At 38.0% G+C, this 17,136-nt stretch overlaps 1 protein-coding gene and 1 long non-coding RNA gene across 5 annotated transcripts; both read left to right on the top strand.

Annotated features, from left to right (window-relative positions):
• Window positions 1–3,474: 3,474 nt before the first annotated feature.
• LOC112783521 (GTPase ERA-like, chloroplastic) lies at window positions 3,475–9,232 on the top strand. Of its 4 annotated transcripts, none has more exons than XM_025826500.3 (12): window positions 3,503–3,802; window positions 3,927–4,026; window positions 4,538–4,967; window positions 5,123–5,158; window positions 6,092–6,247; window positions 6,854–6,994; window positions 7,064–7,180; window positions 7,286–7,411; window positions 8,162–8,260; window positions 8,435–8,536; window positions 8,775–8,855; window positions 9,041–9,232. In XM_025826500.3, the coding sequence occupies exons 3-12, from the start codon at window positions 4,854–4,856 to the stop codon at window positions 9,125–9,127; spliced, it is 1,059 nt and encodes a 352-aa protein (XP_025682285.3). In that variant the 5' UTR covers window positions 3,503–3,802; window positions 3,927–4,026; window positions 4,538–4,853; the 3' UTR covers window positions 9,128–9,232. The 4 variants fall into 4 exon arrangements, with proteins under 4 accessions (XP_025682283.1, XP_025682284.1, XP_025682285.3 ...); XM_072229570.1 differs by having other exon boundaries at window positions 3,553–3,807; XM_025826498.3 differs by lacking the exon at window positions 5,123–5,158 and having other exon boundaries at window positions 3,475–3,802; window positions 6,102–6,247.
• Window positions 9,233–13,604: 4,372 nt separating this feature from the next.
• On the top strand, window positions 13,605–15,367 carry LOC140182552 (uncharacterized). Its single transcript, XR_011878352.1, has 3 exons — window positions 13,605–14,364; window positions 14,643–14,806; window positions 14,892–15,367. It is a non-coding gene; the product is annotated as an uncharacterized lncRNA (long non-coding RNA).
• The last annotated feature ends 1,769 nt before the right edge of the window (window positions 15,368–17,136 follow it).

Raw genomic sequence — 17,136 nt, 5'->3', positions numbered from 1 at the left:
AGCACTATCATATGAATCTGAATCATGAGATTGACTATCATCTGCAACTGGAGTTGCCTTAGCCTGCCTTCCAGATCTTGTACTGGTTGTGGCTTTCACCTTCTTGCTGATCTTGTCGGCTGCTGTAGCCTTGCTACTCCCTTTAGCAGCCTAGGGTTTAGTCCAAGGTTGGGGTTGCTGGACGGGCTTTTGCATGGGCTTGGACTTGGGCTTTGGGGTTGGCTCAGGTGTGGGCGTACATGTGGGTTGGGGGTTAGACTTAGGTGTGGGCTCAGGAGTGGGCTTAGGAGTGGGCTGAGTAGTGGGCTCAGGTGTGACTTTAGGTGTGGGCTTATGTGTGGGTTGAGGAGTGGGCTTAGGTGTGGGCTGAGGAGTTGGCTTAGGTGTGGGCTGAGGAGTAGCCTTAGGAGTGGGCTGAGTTTTGGCTGTTTTTGGCTGAGGTGATTTTTTTGTTGTCTTACAATAATCTTTGGACATTGCATCACTGTGGTCCTTCTTCGGTTTCTCTACTTCTTCAGGGATGGTTGGCAAACAAAGTGTTTCATCATCATCCTCACTCATGCAGTCAACCACGTGTGGCTTGGACACAACATGCTCAAAATAGATGTTGATGAGGTGATGATTCCTCCTGCAATCCTTAACCAATTCCAACAGATCCGTGTCATTTTCCAGCTTCCTCAACCCATTTTCCAGCAGCGTTCCAGGAACTTTCCACAAGCAGTTGTTCATCTCAGCATATCCCAGCTCCTTGTAGTATCCCTTCACAAAGAAAACGTCTAGAGTGTCTGAATCTACACCCATTAATACTTCAGTATTATCTGGTTCATAACACAGATAGCCTGATTCATCTGTTTGGAACTTCCCACCATGGTGAAATACAAAGGTCATTGGGGGACCTTCCATCTGAAACCAAAACAGCAACAAGTGATGCAAATTTATTTCATGGAGAGGCAAAGCATATTCAACATCAACTCCCAAAATGTATCTAACACACACACATGCACATACACATAGCACAAACAACATTCTCAACAATCCAAAAACAGGGTCATATCATGGCTAATCACCAAAGCCCTAAGCCTGAACACATTATCCTAAACTCTAACATTGCAAACAGTAACAATGGAAGTCCAACGATAATACAATCACATTGATCAGGAGATAAAATCAGAATCACTCTCACAAAATAAGAAAAGCTAGCTAACCTACCTCTCACGCAAGGCGATGGAGTGCCCTTTTCAGTTGACCAACCTCGTCGCAAACTGCTCACCAACAACTCCAGCACACTGTCGTCGTCGGTCAAGCCTGCTCGTCGCCGTTCAATGCTTCGTCTTCCTGGAGGAAACGACTAAGATGAAGGGATTGCAGGGGTTCTTTCTTTTCGGAAGAAGGATGCAACTTGAGAGAGAATACGAAACAGGGATGAAAACCAAGCGTCGTAAAGGAGCAACTAAGAAAACGACGCCGTTTCATCCTTCGCCTACGTGTCACACTAACGGCCAGGTCAGCAAATCTTCACGCCGTTACTGAAACATTTGACGGAAGGACTAACGTTACCAATTTTAAATTTTTCGGGGACAAATTTTATTATCTTTATCTTACGGGGACTCGTTTGAAGAATGACCTATCTTTCGGGGACCAATTTGACTATTTACTCATATTTATACTTTTAAAATATATTATATTTTATTGTTAAAAATAAATTACAAATGTAATATAAGAAACGATATAAATAATGTTCATTTAGTAATTTTACATTTTAATATGATTTTGGTTAACATTATTCTAACAATTTTTTTTTTCTATAAAAATATTGAAACATAAATGACATTGATATTAATTTAATTTTAATCAAAATTAATCTAACTTCATATCTGACGAAGGGATAGAAAACTTGAAGGATATATTTAAAAATTCACCTGATATGCTGGATATGTACTTTAGATGAGATCTTGAAGGAGAAGACATTCATGAGGATTCTTAAGAAAATGCTGACCCCAATGAACTGGAATCAAAACTCAAGGGCCTTGATATTTAGGAAGATTTATAGGACATAGGCATCCATCTTTTATATTAAATTAATTTGTAGTCATCATCTATTGTATTTTAGAATTCTGAATTCCATATTTTCATGTCTCAACATTTTTAAAGCTTACCAGTTATATCCATATGTCTCGCAAGACAAGAAATGGTATTAACTTTATAATCTTTTGAGCTCAATTATATTTTTTTGTACCTGTTCTTTATCTTTAGTTGGTTGATCTATTCTCTTCCTGTTGTCATGATCATCTTTAATTCTTTATTATTAATAAAATTCTAATTCATTTTTCTCTTATTTTTATGCGTCATATGAGTTAAAATGCCAGCTGAAATTGAATAATTTTTTTGAATATAAATTTAAGTTGTAGATGTCAATTTTTATGGAGTAATGAGTTTTATGGAATAATTATTTGAGTTTTAGACTAATATTTTACAGGTCAATGCTGACTATGTGTATAAAGTGAAGATATAAGTAAAAAATAAATAATTGCTCACAAATAGAATGATATAAAATTTATTATAATAATAAGTCAAATTTTGTTGTCATTATTTGACTAAGTATATACTTAATGTGTTATTATAAATTTGATTAAAATTTTGTCATATTTACTTGAAAAATCATGAAATCTGTAATACCCTTAATATGTAAAACAATATTTTTGTATTGTATATAATATCCTTAATAAATAATATAGCTATAGTTATTATGATTCAACATTTTCGTGCTTGGCACGGGCAATTATGCTAGTTAATCTTATAAAAGCATACTTATATTAACATTAGTTTTCAAACATTAATCCAAATACCCATATAGTAGTTTCGTCTTTTTGTCAAACTAAGATCATGGCTAAAATATAAGCTTTTTTGGAGTTAAATCTCAATTGGACCCCTAAAATTTAGCCCGATGCTCAGAATGACCCCCACAATTTTGTTGGCCTCAATTAGAACCCCCAAATTTGCAATTGTGGCTCCAACTTGCCCCTGCGATCATCTCCGTCACTAGAATGCTGATTTGATGCAATTGCATGACACGGTGGACACTACTTAAACGACGGCGCATTGGTTTCACGCCCAAACCCTTTGGAAACCACGTCGTTTCAGTTTTTTTGGGTTAAAACTCTCTTTCTTTCCACTACGACGATCATAAGTTGCCAAACATCAAGAAAACCCTTACACTACGTGGTTTCTAAAGGGTTTGCACGCGAAGCCAATGCGTCGTTGTTTAAGTAGTGTCTACCATGTCATGCAATTACGCTAGATCAGCATTCCGGTGACGGAGATGATCGCAGGGGCAAGTTGGAGCCACAATTGTAAATTTGGGGGTTCTAATTGGAGCCAACGAAATTATGGGGGTCATTCTGAGTATCAGGCCAAATTTCAGGGGTCAAATTGAGATTTAACTCTTTTTTGTGTATCAAAAATTGAATCTTCTAAAAACCAAAATGGATAATTTATTCCATTTATTTTTCAACTGTTTTTCGGATCATCCTACCACCTGATCCTAATTCTCTCACATACCCCCAGTTTCACTCCCTCTCACTTGACGGTGACTGCATTGCCGTGCTCTCTCTCTCTCTCTCTCTCTCTCTCTCAGTTAGCCAACCATAACCCTCATCACAGCTTTTTCAGCTTCGAGGGGAGTTCTGTTTCAGTCTTCGGCTCTCATTCTGCTTCCCCTCGCTCCATTTCAGTCGTTCTGGTCTCGTTCTTCTCTTGCTCGCCCTCACCGCGCGCTATCCGTCACTGGTTCCTGTCGATTCTGGTAAGGTTTGTTCTGCTAGCTTTTTATCTTGTGATTTTTCTGAATTTTCATGTGTAATTTTCTTAATTAATGATATTTGTGGTGTCTTGCTAAGATGTGGTTGTTAAATACTCAAACTGTGCAGTATCTTTAGTAAAATCTGTTCAAGAACGCAAGAACTATGAGAGGAAAAGGAATGTCTTGTTACGGTTGGAATTAGTGGTCCATCGGCTCTGAAAGTCAAGGTATTGATGTTGTTTTCAATTTGTTATTTTGGGTGTGTTCTGTTAAAGTGAATTAAGGTGTATGCTATTGTTTTGATTTCATCTTAATTCTTGACTTGTTTCAATTTCATGGATCGAAGCTTGTAGATTTCAATTTCATGAAGAATCTTGATGACGAATTTTTTGATAAAACATTATATACATCATTCATCATATGGAAACATTCGGACAATATCTAATCATTTTGCTATGGATATATATGTCCGTTAATGTTATTTATGTGCGTATAGTTTAGAGCTGTAAGTGTTTTTTTTTTTTTTTTTATATTTCGCCAGCCTAAGTTTTCTGCAGTTATCACTGGTTTGCTAATTTTTATAAACAGTTGTTATAGTTAATTTTTTAACACTAGAATTCAGGGTACATTGATTTGCCACCTATTTTGTTTAGCTTCTGCATGCATTTTTGCTTTCATTCTTCCCCCTTGTGCATCATCATTTTTTGGAGCTGAGAATTCTTATATGAAAATATGCAGGTTTCCTCCCTGTTGAAGAGTTCTTCAAACTTGAGCAATATTGGCAAGGTGTGTGACTTCCCTCTTATAATGGAGAGACTGTCCTTGCAGCAGCTATACACACTTCCAACTACAACCTCAACTCTTCCCATTCAGCAATTCCTCTTCCCCTTATTCACAGCCCCAACTCCCTTCCCAACTGAATTGCACTCCCAAAGATGTTGCAGAACCACCATGCATCGTCCATTTGAAGCATTCCCCAAGAGACAAGACCGTGCTTGCATCAGCAAACAAACACAAGCAGAAGTAGAAGCAGAGGAAGAAGCTTCTTATTCAGATGATGATCTGTCCTTCTTGTCCCTCAGCGAGAAGCCTGATAGGAACATGGCCTTGCTTGACGATTATGAGGCCGACGAGCTCGACTTGGATTTTGGCCCAAATCACAGAAGCGGTTCTTCTCTTTTCCTTTAGGTTTCATTATGGGTTCGTTTTTAAGTTGGTTTCTGTAAATTGATTAATATGTGGCCTGGCATACATTAACTGTGTCAAGTTCATATAGTTAATTTGAATTCTTATATTTATGTTGATTTTTTTGGAAATTGTTAGGTCCTATGGACAGTTGAATTTAGGGTGGGTTTTAAGGTGAGTTGGATGACTTTTGAAAAGAGTACTTATTTCTTTATCTTTTTTGGTAAAGATATTTTCTTTTTATTAGAAAAGCAATTTTGTGTTTAGATAGAAAAAGATAAGAACTCTTTTTTTAATAGACAATTCTTTAAAATAATTTTTAAATTTAGCTTTTTTAGAAAGCAACATGTTGCTTGCTTAGATTTTTTTTTTAATTTTTTTTTTTTAAAGATTATATCTAGCACCTTTATAATTAAGTAAGTACTTTTTTAATGAAAAGATTTACTTAAAAAAGCTAATCCAAATGGGTACTTGGTATTGCTTATTAGAGAGATACTTTTGCATTATAAATTGATTCTGTTTAATCGGACACCAAAAGCTTATATTTTGGCTCGTTAACAAAAATACTCCATGAGCACCAAAATTTAGCCACCAATATCAAATTTTGATAATTGTGAATCCTTTTTATCATAAATGTGAATCTGGTTTTAATTCTATATGGTCATGGAGGTTGATATATTCTTTATGAAGTTTGATTACAAATATAAATCTGGTTTGATTATAAATGTGATTTTGATTGGTATTTTTTGGACATTATGAGCCATTCAGTATCCCTATATGGAGAGGGTTGATGGTGGTTAATTTTGTGGAGTTCATGTAGCACGCACTTTTGTTATGTTTTACCAAACATAATTAAAGCTTTCAAAATGCAGCTGTTGAAAAATATTAGGAGCTCAGCAGCTCTTGAAACATCACAGCAATAACAAATCCATCCTTAGTGGATGGACACTCATTTGTACTGTGCATTGCCTTGCATGATTATATCAAGGAAAATAAAACAGAAGAAAACTAAAAATTCAGATTTTCAGATGATGAGCAGTTTATTATTCTAATCTAGTTATTTAAATTTATACCACCTTTTGCATTTCTTGATTTGGATGTGTGAAGGTAAATGCAGGATATGTGGCTTTACTTGGCAAGCCAAATGTTGGGAAGAGTACACTGGCAAACCAAATGATTGGCCAAAAGCTCTCAATAGTTACAGATAAACCTCAGACAACCAGGCATCGAATTCTCTGTATATGTTCTGGCTCAGATTATCAGGTTTAATTTAATCATAGCTAATTTTCGTTTTTCATTTGATCAGCTTGTCTATTTGGTTCCTTGTTGCTTGTCATTCATGGCCCTTTGATTTTCGTTATATTCTCTTGTCCTTTTCATTCTACCTCTACTCCCCACAACAATTTGCTAGTTTCTTTTGTTTTGAGTGAAAGATAATTCACACACCTGTAGGATATTATGAATTGTCTGCTGGTTATGTTCTAAACTCATAGTGATCTTTGTGTCATTTTGCTCTATATTATGCAAATTTGAATGTTTTTTGTTGGCACCTCGTCATGGGCTTCAATCTATAATAAGATTACTGGAAAAAAGGGCATTAGGTAGATGGAGAGATTGAATGAATTGGTGTAAGATAAATGGATCAAAATTCGTTTTAATATTCTTTTAATTTCATATTCATTTTAATATTCTTTAAATTTCATAAGTTCAACCATCAAACTCAAGTTATCAAGTCCTTTTTAATTTATTTATCCATTAATTGTTACCCATGGTAATAGACTAATAAATATACCGTGTTTGTCGTTCTTAAGGGATGTGTACTAGCATTCTCTTTTACCTTCATTTATCTGATCACTTAATCTCTTGCAGATGGTACTTTATGACACACCTGGCGTCTTACAGAAGGAAATGCACAAATTAGACTCAATGATGATGAAAAATGTTCGCAGTGCTGCAGTAAATGCTGACTGTGTGTTGGTCCTTGTTGATGCATGTAAAGCGCCTGAAAAAGTATGGTTCTTGTTTTATAAAACCAATTCATATGTTTTCTTCAATTTCTAATTCGCTTTTTGTCTTTAGATTGATGAAGTGTTGGAAGATGGAATAGGAGGAGACCTTGAAGAAAAGCCTCCAACTCTATTGATTCTGAACAAGAAGGATCTTATCAAACCTGGTGAAGTTGCAAAGAAACTGGAGGTTGAAATTCTTCAATATAATTGTGTTAGCTTGTACAAGTTAATATACTATACTCACATGGGGATGTTTTTCTGCTGTTCCATGTCCTTTTCAAATTCTTTGTAGTGGTATGAGAAATTTACCGATGTTGATGAGGTGATTCCAGTTAGTGCCAAATATGGTCATGGGGTTGAAGATGTCAGGGACTGGATATTGTCAAAGCTTCCCAATGGACCAGCTTATTATCCAAAGGCAAGTCAAATATCAAAATTTCTTTGCCTCGTTCAAATTTTCATACTTGCTTCATCATTTTTTCACTTCACTTCTAGCGTGTTCGTTTGATGCCAGAAGAGCTTTCTCTTCTGCTAGTCCATACCTATCTTTGGAAAGTAGGTAAAATGCATTTGTGTGTATAGAAGTTCTAATGAGTGATGAAGAGTAAAGTGAAGTCAAAACTAGCTTGTTAATTTGAATAATTCTGGTTATGTAAATGAACGTAGCTGTCTTAAATCTGCAAGTTGGTATGATATTACAATTACAATTTAACTAAGAATATTTTTATCTAGTAAAAGTTAAGAGTGAATTGATGTAATTAAAAGTTAACAGTGTTTGGTACATAATCATAATGGTATAGGTCAGATATAAAGTTCCATACACGTAATTATTGACAGATTTTAGTGGTGGCTGTTGTCAGTGCCTACTGTTTACGGGCAACCAGTTTGCAGCTAAGTACACCTACATACTGACTGAAATAGACCCTTTATGGTAAAGAATAGGGAAAGGAAGCATAGGCTGTAACCATAGTTCAGATACTACAAATGTTGTGAAAATACTGCATAATTGCAATCCTCTGCGGCTCAAATAGATAAAGTAGTGTCTTTTAGCTACAAAATGTAGCACAGCTCCTCCCTTGCCATCACTAGAGCATGCTGGTATGCTGCTCATGATAGGTTAATTTTTTCTTATACCTTCTCCGCTCTAATGTTGTTCCTGAATTTGCAGGACATTGTCAGTGAGCATCCAGAAAGATTTTTTGTGGCTGAAATTGTTAGAGAAAAGATTTTTATGCAGTATCGAAATGAGATTCCGTACGCATGCCAGGTAATTATAAAGGGTTTATGTTGTTCGTGGTACACCTTCACCTCCCAACCTGTCAAATGGAAAACAAGATAGACAAGGAAAAGAGGGTTTCCGGGTTGAAAAAGGAAGGACAACCAAGTTATTATTATAGCAATATATATTTAAAAATTTTTTCTTAATTTTCAAATCATCCAGGTAAACGTTGTAAGCTATAAGACTCGGCCAACTGCAAAGGATTTCATACAAGTGGAGATTTTGGTTGAGAAAAACTCTCAGAAGATAATTGTTATTGGAAGAGTATGTCACTTACACTTGTAGTTCAGCGTTTCTGACATATATGCACTAGTTTTGATTTGACTTTAATTTCTAATATGAGATTATAGTTTCCGAAAAAGAAAAGTTTATGCATGTTTAGGCATTGACACTAGACATTGCTTGCAACCAAAAGTGACCTGTAAATTAAACGAGTGTTTATGCAATGCATTATAAAGGCTGAACAGTGACCAATGTGTATGCTGCCTGTCAACTACAACAGGAAGGAAAGGCTTTGAAACTGCTTGCAACAGCTGCTCGCCTTGACATAGAAGATTTTCTACAGAAGAAAGTTTATCTTGAGGTACTTACATATTTATGATCAAAGTATTACTTTTGCGTGGTGCTTGGTTGAACTCGGACATTGTATTTTTTACTGCTTCATTAACTAATCTTGATCTTCAATTAGTAGAGTGGTATAATCAATGTGCATTTTTTTTCCCTTTCTTGTTGCCGGATAATATTTACCTCGAGGTGATGTTTGAACAGATTGAAGTGAAAGTCAAAGAAAATTGGCGACAAGATGAAGGACTTCTTAATCATTATGGTTATGGGGGTCAGATACGTGTTATATGACGCGAAGAAGCAAATTTATGTTCGTCAAATATTCCTTGATATGTGTAAGATATGATCCCTAGGCGTCGGTGCCACCAAACGTAATATAATTTTGATTAACACTAACCCCCTTCCCCACCTTTCTTTCAAGTTAAACCAATTTCTTCAAACTAGACTAGATCGATCTGGCAAAAATTTGGCAAAATCGACGGTAAATCGGCAAACTGATTTGTTCAAATTTGGGGAAAAAATATTCATTCAATTTTATACCCCAAAAAAAGTGAAGCAGAGAGATGAGTGGTGGTGAGAGCGGAGACGAGGGAACTGAGGGCGAAACATAGTGAGGTTACTGGCTCCACCAATGGAAGAGATAAGGGGGAGAGTGATGGGGGGAGTGCACCAAGTACTACGGGGCTGGGCAAAGGGCATCTAATGGATTAATTGAGGATTCTTCGAAGAGTTTGAGTCTCCTTTCGTGACAAGGTTGTACGGGGATCAATTCCGCAACCCATGGCGACAGATGAGGCGTTGGTGGGAGACAGGCTAGCCAAGGTCATCGACAAGCAAGATGGATGCATCGCCTCCCAAGGTGATTTGCGCAGAAGAGGGGAAGGAAATGCTTTCCAGGACATATCAAGACGCTATCGTCATCAAGGCTTTGGGGAGGCATGATCTATAAGGCTCTCATGCGCAAACTGAAGAGTGTTTGGAGATTGAAAGGAGGCCTAGATTTGTTAGATTATTCCTTGATAAAGTTTGACCTAATGGAAGATAGAGAGAGAGAGTTTATTAGGACCTTGGATATTAGCGGGTCATATGTCGTAGTGAAACCCTTTACGGTTGATTTCTGCTTTATTAACAAGGGATGAATATACGGTACTATGATGAACAGGCCATGAAGAGAGTCACTTCCGCCATTGGAGTCTCTGTCCGAGTCGATCTTGCTACTAAATCAGCAGAGCCGGGGAAATACGCAAGAGCGTGCGTGCAAATTGATCTAGGTGTACCTATTGTGCGTTTGGTGGAAGTTGATGGACGAAATTTTAAAGTAGAGTATGAGAGCCTTCATTTGATTGGTAACTATTGTCGATGTTATGGTCATGTTGGATGTGATTGTGAGAATAAGAAGTTGGACGAGCATGCAAAATAAAAAGCATGAGGAGCATAGATCAATGGCGGCAGTGGAGACATCTAATACCGCTGCGGAAAAAATGTGACCAGGGATGAAATTTTCTTGTTTGAGGGACAACAATCATGCAAACCCATTCCTAATATAATGCTTGAGGATAAATCCAGAGTAGGTCCCATATTGCATGATAATAGGTGCATGATAATAGGTAGGGGTGTGCAAAAAAACTGGTTTCACTGAACTGAATTGAAACTGAACTGAAACTGTTTTAAATAAACCAGTTTTTTTTTTTTAAATAAAACTGAACCATAGTTTTTATGAAAACTAATTTATTAAAAATCAGTTTTTATGGTTCAGTTTAGTTTTAAACCAAATTAATCTAACATTAGTTTTTACATACTCTTTATCTCTCTCCCTTCACTTTCTCTCTCTCCTCTTCCTCCCTCTCTCTTCTTTCTCTCCTTCTTCTCTCCCTTCTCTTTCTCTCTCTCTCTCTCCTTTTTGTCTCTTTCTTTCTCTCTCCCCCTCCCCCTTTCTCTCTCTCTCTCTCTCTCCCTTCTTTCTCTCTTCTTTCCCTCACTCTCTCTCCCTCTCCATTCCCGTCTCTCTTCTTCTCTCTCTCTCTCTCTCTCTCTCTCTCTCTCCTCTCTCTTCCCCTCATTTTCCTCTTTCTTCCCCTTTCTCTTTCTCTCTCTCCTCTCCCTCCTCTCTCTTCCCCTCCCATCTCTCTTCATCTCTCTCTCTCTCTCTCCCTCCTTTTTCTCACTCTCCCCTTTTCTTTCTCTCCCTCCTCTCTCTCCCCTCTTTCTTCCTCTTTCTTTCCCTCCTCTCTCTCTCTCTCTCTCTCTCTCTCTCTCTCTCTCTCCTTTTCCTCTCGCTCTCTCTCCCTCTCTTTTCTTTTTCTCCCCTCTCCCTCGCTCCCCCTCCCTTCCCCCTTCTCTCTCTCTCAATCTCTCTCCCTCCCTTCCCCATTCTCTCTTCCTCTTTTCCCTCTCTCTCCCTTTTGTTTCTCTCACTCCTCTCCCTCCTCTCCCTCTCCCCTTTTGTTTCTCTCTCTCTCCTCTCTCTCTTCTCTCTCTCCCTCCCTTCTCTCTTCTTCTTTCTCTCTCTTTTTTCCCTTTTTTCTCTTACTCACTCTCTCTTTCCTTCTTTCTCTCTCCTCTTCTCTCTCTTTCTTCTCCCTTTCTCCTCTTTTTTCTCTTTCTTTCTTTCTTTTCTCTTTCTCTCTCAACCTTCTCTCACTCTATATCCCTCTTCTTCTCTCTTTTATCCAAAACAAGAGAGAGAAGGAAGGAGAGAGAAAAGAAGAAAAAAGAGGGGAGAAAGAGAGATAGAAAAAAGAGAGAGAGAGAAAAAGAGAGAGAAAGAGCGAGAGAGAGAGGAAGAGAGAGGGAGAGAAAATGAGAGAGACAGAGAGAAAGAGAGAGGGGGAGGGAGAGAGGAGGGGAAGAGGGAAGGAGATAGAGGGAGAGAGAGAGATAGAGAGGAAGAGAGATAGGGGAGAGAGAATGAGAGAAAGGGATAGAGGGAGAAAAGGGAGAGAGAAAAAAAGGGGAGGGGGAGAAAGAGGGGTAGGGGAGAGAGAGAGGGAGAGAGAGAAAAGAAAAAGGGGGAGAGAGAGAGAGGAAGACAAAGAGAGGAGAAGGGGAGAAAGAGGGGGAGAGAGAGGAGGAAGAGTGAGAGGGGAAGGAGAGAGAGATAAAGGGAGAGAAGAAGAAAGAGAGAAAGGAGGGAGAGAAGAGAGGAAGAGGGGAAGAAAAGAGAGAGAGAGAGAGAGAGAGAGAGAGAGAGAGAGAGAGAGAGAGAGGAGGGAGACAGAGGGAGAGAAGGAGAGAGAGAGAGGGTAAGAAAGAGAATGTAAAATCTAATTTTATATATGTTAAGAGAAAGAGGGAGTGAGAGAGAGAGAGTGAGAGAAAGAGAGATAGAAGGAGGAAGGAAAAGGAAGGAGAGAGAGAGAGAGAGAGAGAGAGAGAGAGAGAGAGAGAGAGGAGAGAGAGAGAGAGAGAGAGAGAAAGGAAGGGGAGAGAAGGAGAGAAGAAGAGAGAGGGGAGAAGGGAAGGAGAGAGAGAGAGAGGGAGAGAGAGATAGAGAGAGAGGGAGAGAGAGATAGAGAGAGAGGGAGAGGGGGGAGAGAGGGAGAGGAGAGAGAGAGGAGGAGAGGAAAAATGTAAAAACTAATTTTATATGTTAAAAGTTAAAAGTAGTTTTAGCCTGTAAACCAGTTTAAACTGGTTTTTTCAATTAAAACTGGTTTTATTTTTATGAACTGGTTTAAACTGGTGAACTGCATTGTAAAATGGTTTAAAATCAGTTTCTTATTTGACAAAGTAGTTTGGTTCAGTTTCTAAACCATTTAAAATGGTTTAGTGCAGTTTCAGTTCAGTTTACGAAAAAACTGAACCATGAACACCCCTAATAATAGGGGAAGCGAGTCAATTGAATTCAAAGGAGGTAATAACAGTGAGTTTTAGCCTAAGACTCCTAGAAAGAGGCTAATAAGGAGCCTTGTCCTTTTGACCATGTTCTAAAAATCGGACTGGATTGAACGGTCGAATTGGTCTGACCGGAAATCGTAAGCTTTTGTGATTCTGTTTATAGTATAAAGCCGCCAGTAGAAAAGCTGCCATCAAACTGACGAACTAGAGGAGAACCGATCGGTCACTGAATCGGAACCAGGTCAATTTTTAAAAGAAAATAAATAAAATCTTTACCTAGAAACAAAAATAACAAGAATATATTTCATCGATTTCTTCTCTACTACTGACGTTGTTTGGGACCTCCTCAAAAAAAAAAAAAAAAAAAGAAAAAAAGAAAAAAAGAATGCACAGATTAAAGAACTTATAAGCGTCGTTTTTTTTAAAAAGGGCTTCAGAATGAGAGACTGCAAATCTAGAGAACTATGAATTACAACAAGGAAGAGACGAAGAAGTAACATTGATAACGTGAGAAGCAGAAGGAGGAAGCAAAATAGATCTGCAAAGGAGGAAGACTGGAAAAGATAAACAGGCGTAGGCGCGCTGCCACAAATTGATTGATGATGCTGCACTGCTGCCATAAGGTTTGAGGCAGAGGAGATTTGTATCTAGGGATTAGGTTAAGGTTTTTTTTAGAGTGGGGGTTTAAGTTTTGTTTAATTGGTTTTTTAGCATTTGGACTTGGGTCATGTCCAATTGTCCATAAGCCTAACAGATAATTTTTTTTTTGCGAATTATCCAATAGATAAAGTTTTTTGAGATAAGCCTCAAAGTGGTCCCTGAAGTTACCCTTGAGCCTCATAGTGATCCCTGAAGTTGAAAATTACTCATATTCATCCCTGAAGTTGCACTTCGGAACTCAGACTCGTCCTTCCGGTTAATTTCGTCCAGCTGGCGCAACCGGAAAGCTGACCTGACTCGTTGGTGACACGCTGTCAACACAACGGCTAGCTGACGTGGCGACGTAAACTGTTTTGACTCAATTTGGTCCCTAAATTGAGGTTAAAAACCCTAACCCCCAATTGACTCTCTTCTCCTCTCTTCTCCATCACACCAGAGGTGACTCTCCTCTATTGCTTCTCCTACAGTGTCTTCTCCATCTTCGAAAACCACACGTTATGGCTAGCGCGAACAACGCAGCTGGGAGCTCCAACAACCCACGAGCATTTGGAAGCATCATGAGAAAAAGGAATAGAAACAGAGATGCACGTCTGCCAGAATGGTGTGAGTGCGGGTTGAGACCAGTGTTGTGATGGTCAGCGACGGATTCTATTGCCCAAACTACAATGTAAGTGTTTGATGCTGTTGTTTGCTGTAATTCTGGATGTAAACTTGGTTGATTCAATTTTCAGGGTGCAGACTGCAGGTAAGAGGTGGTGTGGGTTGTTTTTGTGGGTGGATAAAATTCTGGAAGAAGATGCGGTAACATGTGATGGTAGAACAAGCTCTTCAAATGACAACAAAGAATATGATTATAAGCAAAACAAGCTCTGTTTTATATTAGATATGCAGAGAATCATATGTATGTGATTGCATATGCAATTGTCCCTGTTGAAAATACTGAAAACTGGAGGTGGTTCTTGGAATTACTTCATGAAGACTTGGGACATTATAAGCAAAACAAGCTCTGTTTCATATCAGATAAGCAGAAGGTATGTTTTAGAAATTTATTTGTTGTTGTATAATTAGTATTGGCTGCTGTGATAATAGAATAAGTGAGAAGATATTCATTACAAGGTAGTTGGATCACTGTTTATATAATGAACTGCTATGTATATAATGAACTACTGCTTTACTTAGTAGATGGACTAATGCTTGATGAACTGCTGTGTATATATAATAAACTGATTTGTATGTAAAGATTAGGGACCATTTTGATGTCACTTATAAAACTGAAAGGACCATTCTGATGTCACTTATGTAACTCTAGAGCTGCTAATGAGGATGCTGCTGTTGCTGCAGAGGCGGCTGCTGCTGCTGCCCAACCCCTTGCTGCTAATGGTGGTGAAGCCACCCTTGTCCCACAACTCTCCCACCGAAATTCAGCTTGAACTCAGTCAACCACCCTTGAAACAAACCGATGACTCTCAATAGGTTCAAAAAATTAGATGACATTCATTTTATTATGTGCATGTTCTTATGCACTTTTACTAACTATTTTACATGTCTTCACTAATAGGTTTTGCCTTCTCCTGTGAGGCCACCAAAACTCTCTCCCAAAAGGAAGTCCTCCAAACAAGAAAAGGCAACTCCAGGAAGCAACAATCAAACAGCAACCACCCAACCAGCAACCAGTTAACCCGTAACAAATCATTCGTCTCATCCTATGCAAGGTGCATCACAGGGGACCGTTACAAAGCTTGCTAACTTCATGAAATTTGTTCCCAACCTTGAATTCAGACCACCCAGAAACAAAAAATGAAGACTAGGATTATTACGTTTAGGAGAAGATTATTTTATTTATCTATTTTGATGAAGCAGCGTGCTTTCTGAATTTTGAACCCAGTGTTGGAGATTTTAGTGTTCAAAACTTGTGTTCTCAATATGTTGAGAACTTTGATATACTTGTTGAATATTGCCTTGACTCTGTAATGCCTATTTTAAATATGTTTTCTGCATTATGAATATATGAATATAGATTATGACTTCCTTGAATTGAGCTGTGGCAGATTTTTTTTCTTGGTCTCTGATATGCAATTAAGATTAATTCCATTAGATGAATCCATTAGTAGTGCAGGAACAATTATTTACATATAACCTCTTGTTTATTCAAATTCCAAATTATTCTTACACAGTCATGTCAAACAGTTTAATCTGCATTTCTTTCAACCAAAAGGACAGGTACAAGTACATGTACAGAACAACATATGCATATCCCATGTCACATATTTTTTTGCTAAATACAATTGACTCTGTTGCCTATCTAACCTTAAGACAAGCACAACAACTGTAACCAGTAGCAGCAACATACATGTAAACAGCAAAATCTCCCCCATTTTGAGAACTCTAACTTCAGAATCTAATCTTCATCCTCCATTCTTTGTTGTCATTTGAAGAGCTTGTTCTACCATCACATGTTACCGCATCTTCTTCCAAAATTTTATCCACACACAGAAATAACCCACACTACCTCTTACCTGCAGTCTGCACCCAGGAAAGTGAATCAACCAAGTTTACATCCAGAATTATAGCAAACAACAACATCAAACACTTACATTGTAGTTTGGGCAACCCACGAACGGTCTCCCTAGATTAGAATCCGTCGCTGGCCATCGCAACACTGGTCTCGACCCGCACCCACACCATTCTGGCAGACACGCATCTCTGTTTCTATTCATTCTCCTCATGATGCTTCCAAATGATCGTGGGTTGTTGGAGCTCCCAGCTGCGTTGCTCGCACTAGCCATAACGTGTGGTTTTCGAAGATGGAGAAGACACTGTAGAGGAGAGTCACCTCTGGTGCGATGGAGAAGAGAGGAGAAGAGAGTGTGCGATGGAGAAAAGAGGAAAAGAGAGTCAATTGGGGGTTAGGGTTTTTAACCTCAATTTAGGGACCAAATTGAGTCAAAATAGTTTACGTCGCCACGTCAGCTAGCTGTTGTGCTGACAGCGTGTCACCAACGAGTCCTAGTCAGCTTTTCGGTTGCGCCAGCTGGACGAAATTGGCCAGAAGGACGAGTCTGAGTTCCGGAGTGCAACTTTAGGGATGAATATGAGTAATTTTTAATTTCAGGGATCACTGTGAGGCGACGGTAACTTCAGGGATCACTTTGAGGCTTATCTCAGAGTTTTTTTTCTTCATATCATCAATCTTAAGTTTTCTTATGAATAAAAATAAGACTTGATTTGTATACAAAAAAAAACTTAATTTTTAATATTTATTTTATTTTTTGTTTTTGTCATAAGATAAAAAAATTTTGATTGATGTAATATTTTAAATTTGGATGATATTTTAAGATTTATGTCATACTATAATTATATTTTTAGTGAGTGTATTTATATTTTATTTATTATTTTATTATAAAATAGTTTTTTGGTTGAATCGGTTGAACTAGTAAACCGATGAATAAGTAATTAAAACGATTCGATGACTGGTCTGGTTTTTAAAACCTTGCTTTTGACACAAATTGCTGCTGAATGTTTGGTTTTGCCATTAATTAATTTAGGCCCACTTGAGCATAGTATGATATGTAGTTACCTCTTGTTTTTTTGAAATTGTTTTTTTTTCAAAGAATTTTTTGGGCTAACATTCGGATGAGTTGGACATTTGGCCAAATAATTTTTTTTCATATGAATAAGTTTACCCAAAGATAAATGCTTTCAACCATGTTCAGATCCCAAAGACATTTGAGCAAGGTTCTAAAAACCGAACCGGTTATTGAACCGCTATAGTTACTGGTTCACTGGTTCATAAGTTCAACCGG

The sequence above is a fragment of the Arachis hypogaea genome, chromosome 20 (assembly GCF_003086295.3).
Source record: "Arachis hypogaea cultivar Tifrunner chromosome 20, arahy.Tifrunner.gnm2.J5K5, whole genome shotgun sequence".
In the NCBI taxonomy this organism is placed as follows: Eukaryota; Viridiplantae; Streptophyta; class Magnoliopsida; order Fabales; family Fabaceae; genus Arachis; species Arachis hypogaea.
This window is presented reverse-complemented; position numbering and strand designations above follow the sequence as displayed.